The 5,973-nt window shown below is 41.7% G+C and overlaps 1 protein-coding gene across 4 annotated transcripts; it reads left to right on the top strand.

Annotated features, from left to right (window-relative positions):
* The first annotated feature begins 433 nt into the window (after positions 1-433).
* sptssb (serine palmitoyltransferase, small subunit B) lies at positions 434-5,245 on the top strand. 4 transcript variants are annotated; one of them, XM_008298509.1, is made up of 3 exons: positions 434-711; positions 823-921; positions 3,062-5,245. In XM_008298509.1, exon 3 carries the CDS (start codon positions 3,070-3,072, stop codon positions 3,310-3,312), a length of 243 nt encoding a protein of 80 aa, XP_008296731.1. In that variant the 5' UTR covers positions 434-711; positions 823-921; positions 3,062-3,069; the 3' UTR covers positions 3,313-5,245. The 4 variants fall into 4 exon arrangements, with proteins under 4 accessions (XP_008296731.1, XP_008296730.1, XP_008296728.1 ...); XM_008298508.1 differs by having other exon boundaries at positions 820-921; XM_008298506.1 differs by lacking the exon at positions 823-921.
* Positions 5,246-5,973: the final 728 nt, after the last annotated feature.

Below are 5,973 nucleotides of genomic sequence, written 5' to 3'. Positions count from 1 at the left end.
GTGATTCTAAATTGTCCGTAGGTGTGAATGTGAGTGTGCTTGGTTGTCTGTCTCTAAGTGTAGCCCTGTGATAGACTGGTGACCTGTCCAGGTTGTCCCCTGCCTTCACCCTAAGTCAGCTGGGATAGGCTCTAGCCCCCCGCGACCCTAGTGAGGATTAAGCGGTGTGTAGATAATGGATGGATGGATAGATAATGGATGGATGGATGGACGAGCTAAGAGAAGCGGGGCTGTTTGTGAATGCTTGATGAGCGACGTTTCAGGGAAGACTGCAGCTGAATATTATATCAGATATTATTTCATGTTCACTTTATAATTTCATATTCGTATCTGGTTGTAATGACTAATGCAAAGTACAGCATTCCTGGGTTGCAGTGTACCAGAGTGATGCCCGCACTGCCTCTGCTTGTTTTTTCCATCCGGTGCAGCAGAGCAGCGCTGCTGCTGCTGCTCACTGCGTCAGAGGCGGCACTGCGGCGCAGCGTGGGGCTGCAGCATGGTGGGACAGATGCGCGAGGGTTGCGACACGGACTGGAGAAAGTTTGAAGATGCTGCACAAAGCATGACTGAAAAAGAGCTGCAAACCCACGACAGCGACTCCTCTGCCTCGTTGTGATGCAAGGACTGTTTATCTCGGGGCTGCGTAAACACACGCCGGCCTGGGCGTTCTGTGAGTCCTCCGTCACTCCACCTGCATGATCTGTGAGCCAGGTGAGTGTAAGCACGAGTAGTGGGTGTGGTGTCATTCTCGCAGTCTGCATGTTGCACTGCTTATAGCCCAGTGGCAAACTGGTGAGGCAGCTTTTCGTTTACACAAAGCAGCGGAGCGGCATCAGCAGCAGCGGGACGCGGGCTGGAGCTCGTCCTGAAATAATCTCCATCATTAGTAGATATCCAGGGGATCTCACGTCGGCTGCTGAGGTGAGTCAATATGGATTCGGTTTTACACAACACAGGCTACAGCAATCGCTCAAGAACTGATACATCCCCTCTAATATTCCTTCTATTAAAGAAAAGTAAAACCTGTTAACTGTCATCATTGATACGTGCACCAACTAATCTTACATTTATGGACCTTGGCCACCATTTAAACAGGAGGTATGACTTGGACTTAAATTACTTTGCAGTTTTGTGCACCAAACTTGTTAAGTGAGATATTTTCAAGCCAATTTATATCCTAATTGGGATTAAAGAATGCTGCAGAAAACCACCAAAATGCGTTTTGCTTGTGGGAATTTCAGTGCAACAGTCACAGGTTGCTGTTTCTATTTACATTAAGTTATTTTTGTTGCATAGTTGCTCTTCTTTACTGTAAAAGGAGGTATTGTTTTTCCTATTATCCCGACTTAAAAGAAAGACAGGTGAGCACACCTGTAGCGCACCTGTTGGCCCCACCTCCCCCCTCACCAGTGCAGCAGGATCTGTAAAGGTATAACTTCTTATTGTGTCCACCAACTGGAAACCACACAATCCATGCAGAAAGAACTTTAAAACAAGTGTTACTGTGTCCGTACATGTTAAAGTGCATGTGCTGCATCTTCTGTAGGGGCTTTGCTCATTAAGCTCCTCTCACATAGCATAAACTCATTTGTGAGAGTCCCATGTGTGGCAAGTGTGGGAATAAGAGAGAAAAGACGCAAGGACTGTTTTGTGTCATGTGGGACCCCTGGGTTTAATTTCATTCGTGTTTCTCTTCTCACACAACTGAATCCTGCAAGAGTCCTGAGTTTTCGTGAGGCCTGCTTGATTGCCCCCTCAGGGCGCTGCTGAGGGTTTGGAGAGGCTACAGGAGTTTCTTCTTATCCCCCTTCATGCCTCCTCATTAATAAACACACAGCCACAAGGACTATTTTTTTTTTAAAGATAATTATTTTCCATTGTAGTTGTGCAGCTGTCCCCAGGGTAATGATCAGCATAAGGCAAGCCATATCTCAATCAGTGTATGGGAAGTGCTGCTATATGCTATATATTTACAACATATCTTTATTCTGTATTGTCCAGAAGAGAGTGAATGCCTCTTCTTTTAATCGTTTTCTTTTTTAAATTTGTCTGTTAAAATCCACACTGTCTTTACAGGTTAATTTGAGTACACTGTGTTGGATTTAACTACATTTGCTCAAGTACTGCATGTAGTTCTGAGAAGCTGAACTTGAGTTTTACTATTTTATGCTACTTTATGCTTTATTTTTTAGAGGGAGCTCGTTTAAAGTTCTTGGAATTACATCAGGGTTATTCTGATTATTAGAAAAATGCTCATTTAATCACCAATATTTGGAATTGATATACATTTGCAGCAAGACTGAAAATCTTGGTGCCAAAACTCAAACACAAAACTTTGAGGAAATACTTTTTTTGTTTACATTTTTACACAGGTTTAAGGAAAAGAGAACTTTTAGCATTTATCCTTCAGTGCTGATAATCAGTTAACCCCTAGTTTATATGTAAAATATAAAGCCAGTTCACAACAACATATACATTGTTATAGATTAAGTTATCCAGCTGTTTATAAAATAGCTTAAAATAGCTTTACTTTAATCAGCAACAACACAAAATGCTGCTTATACAGTAATTCATCAGCAATGACAGTCTAACAAGATAATAAAATCCAATACTTATTGATGCCAATACCTTATACAGTGACAGATGCATAATAACGCTTTTGCACTTTAAAAAAACAACAACAAAAAAACTAGTAAAGAACTTTTGAGGTCATCTTCATGCCAGCTATGCAATGTCATTGTTTTATACTCATGAAATAATCTGTCAATATTAATAGAATCAGTGCAATATCAGCATGTTCTGCTCATGGAAGAAGCTGTGCAATATCATTATTTTCCACATTGGCAGGCATCTGGGCAACATCTGTATGTTCTACATGTAGAAAACTGCACAAAATCAACAATGCTTATGTGTATTTCTTGTTGTTTTCATTGATGGTCCCTACTTTGCTTGCTCTGTCCTCGCTTTTTGGATCAATAAAGGGTTGTCTTATATTATTTTTTATCTCCTCTCTTTCTTTTTGAATCCTGCCACTCTCCACCTCCGTTCCTCCTCCGCCCAGCCTGCAGGATGAACTTCAAGAACCTGAGGGAGTACCTGGCTTGGCTGTACTACCAGTACCTGCTCATCACCGGCATCTACGTCCTGGAGCCGTGGGAAAAATCCATCTTCAACTCCATCCTCTTCTCCGCCATCGCCATGGTGATCTACACCTCGTACGTCTTCGTGCCCATCCACGTTCGCCTGGCGCTGGAGTTCTTCTCTGGGATCTTCGGTGGCCAGCCCGAGAGCACCATGGCACTCATGAACTAAAATAAAGGAAGAAAACACGAAGGAAAAGAGACAAAGAATGGGTGGATTAGCATGAACCTGTAAATCATTTCCTGTAACTCAACTCCTTCGCTCCTGGAGCTCCCTTCTTCACACCATGCCCGTCCCAGCAGTCAGTCACCTCAGCTGATCGAGACTGAAAACATGAAGATCTTAATGGAGCGATCTGAAAATCAGAGCCTTACTATCTTCTTTACATCCCAAACCCTCTGGCCTACCCCACGGTATTAGATGCACAACTGTACATTACATTCACACCCTCCCTGTGAAATGTCTTGTGAAATGTTGTTTGTCCTTTTTATTTTTATATTGTTTTTCCCCCCACATATGTCCTGTGTGAATGCTTAACACCTCTGGGTATTGCATGATATGGTCATACATGGGTGGTAGATTTGCATGCTTGTCTCACTACGAAATACTGCTAGACTCTTTTTTTCCATCATGAATTTAAGGCTACAGTCTTCAGAGGAACACTCAAGCAGTTTAGTTAGTCACTTTGATTAAAAGCTTTAAAAGGTAATGATTGTGATCGAAGCAGTCGAGGGTTATCTCAGTACAAAATCACTATATGGTGCATCTTTACCATTTTTATAGCATCCAAACTCTGAATTTGAAATTCCTGTCTTATATAGTGTCCTCAAAAGTTTCCAAAATTGAATGGGGAAAAAAAAAAAAAAAAATTTATAGATGTAAAAAAAAAAAAATGTGTGAAGAAGCAAAATGACGATAACTCGAGGGATTTTAGATACATTAATTTTCCATTTTCATAAGCTCAGTAGGATTTTCTTTGACAAGTAACGTGAACTTGATGTGTAAAATTGGTGGAATGTCCCTTTAAACATGCCTGTGACGCCCTGTCATTGTGAGTTGCTCTCTGACAAAAGGGAAGTTGGTGCACATCCCAACTTTTCTGACATGCACTTAATGTTAGCGGTTTTGTATCAGAACCACTATCACCTATTTCGTTGCCTTTATGCACTCTCATGCTGACTGGCAGGGCACGTTGCACATTTCACGTAGATCTTGCGTAGCTGATCCTAAAAGAGAGAACTGATGGAAATCCCAAGCTATGCAATGAATCTTAAAATGTCACGATCTGGGCTCTGTTACACAGTTTGCCCCAGGGTCACATTTATTGATTTGTTGGTCAAAGTGTGTAATAAAAGAAAATAACGGTGGAGTCCATGGCGAGCCCTCTTTTTATCTCCAATTTTCACCTGTTGGCATGTCAGGAAGGCGTGCTCAGCGCTGAGCATGAACAAATATTGATACAACACACCTCTATGTTTTAGGCTTGGCTTTGTCAATGACGTAGCTTTACTTGACAACCCGTGAAGTCAAAGGAGAACTGTTTGCTGTCACATGCAAAGATAGTGCAGGCAAATCGGCCTCAATGAAAAGCAATGCCTGATAAGAACACCGTCTTCCCCTGCCTATAGTTGATCTATAGAGAGTGAGTCATAGCGTATCTGGGAGTTGTGGCGAGTGTTGTGTTAGTTTTGTGCTTAAAATCATTCTTAATTATTTGTGCTTTGGGTCAAGGGCTCGCTGGCTATATTTCCAACATGATCTCTAAGTTGTCTTTATTTATATGAAGTTCTATATTTATAAACACTGGTAAATGCTTGGCTGGTTACAATGTCAATTACCAAACTTATTTTTTGGATTATTTATACCTGTGTTCTCCTGTGGCCATAAATAACACATAATTTGTCCTTTACTTTGTTTCTCCACCTTGAAGTGCTTTTATATCATTGCCAGGTTGTATCCTTTAGTTTCACTTTTGATACACTTTTGCAGTCATACCCCCCCAGACGCTTTTTTTCCCCCCCACCATTCACCAAATTACTGTTTTATTTATACATGATAGCAGCACATCACTGCAATAATCGGAAAATAAAGGCATCTGAAAATACTCGGACGACTGCTGTCTTTCTCGTTGTGGTTTTATTTTTTGTCACACAAACTAATAGTCTGAGTTTGTAGTCACGCAGCATATCAAGAGCATTAAGCCCTCAGTCTGGCAGAGCTTTGAAATGCAAGAACAAGCAACACAAAAGCTTTATGGGCAGCACATTTTTGACCCACTAGACTGTACCACATAAAGTGAAATCACACAATAAGAGGCAGAGCCACCAAACCAGTTTTCCCTAAACAGAGCAGGAATGAATGCCCGGAGGCTTTGGTTTCCCTTCTGAAGATATTGGGTAAAACGTCCATGCCTACAAAGCTGTGGTGACCTAAAGCCTACCACCCTTTTATCTTGGAGCAGACATGGTTTAGCCCACAGAATAGCATAAAGTGGATGGTAAGGAAACATAATTTGCACTGTACATTTCTGCAATACGATTACCATGGATGGTGAAGGAGGGTAATTGTTTTGGTTGTCACTTGGGCTGCTGCAGAGGGACTGGCAGGGTAACTATGTTTATGTGTTGTAACTGAACACCTCCACCTTGCTTTTTTTTTCCTCCAGGATGTTGGAACACAATAGCTGCAACACCCAGGCTCATCCCAGACTAAAGACCTCCTTCTACCCCCTTTTTGTTATTTACCCTCAGTTACTCTCCTCTCTTCTCACATAAAGAAAACCCGAGGTAAAGCATTTTTTCATGTCGTCCTTGGTAGTTCTGCTTCTTCCTT

This window comes from Stegastes partitus, unplaced genomic scaffold (genome assembly GCF_000690725.1).
Source record: "Stegastes partitus isolate 25-593 unplaced genomic scaffold, Stegastes_partitus-1.0.2 Scaffold1323, whole genome shotgun sequence".
Lineage (NCBI taxonomy): Eukaryota > Metazoa > Chordata > Actinopteri > Pomacentridae > Stegastes > Stegastes partitus.
This window is presented reverse-complemented; position numbering and strand designations above follow the sequence as displayed.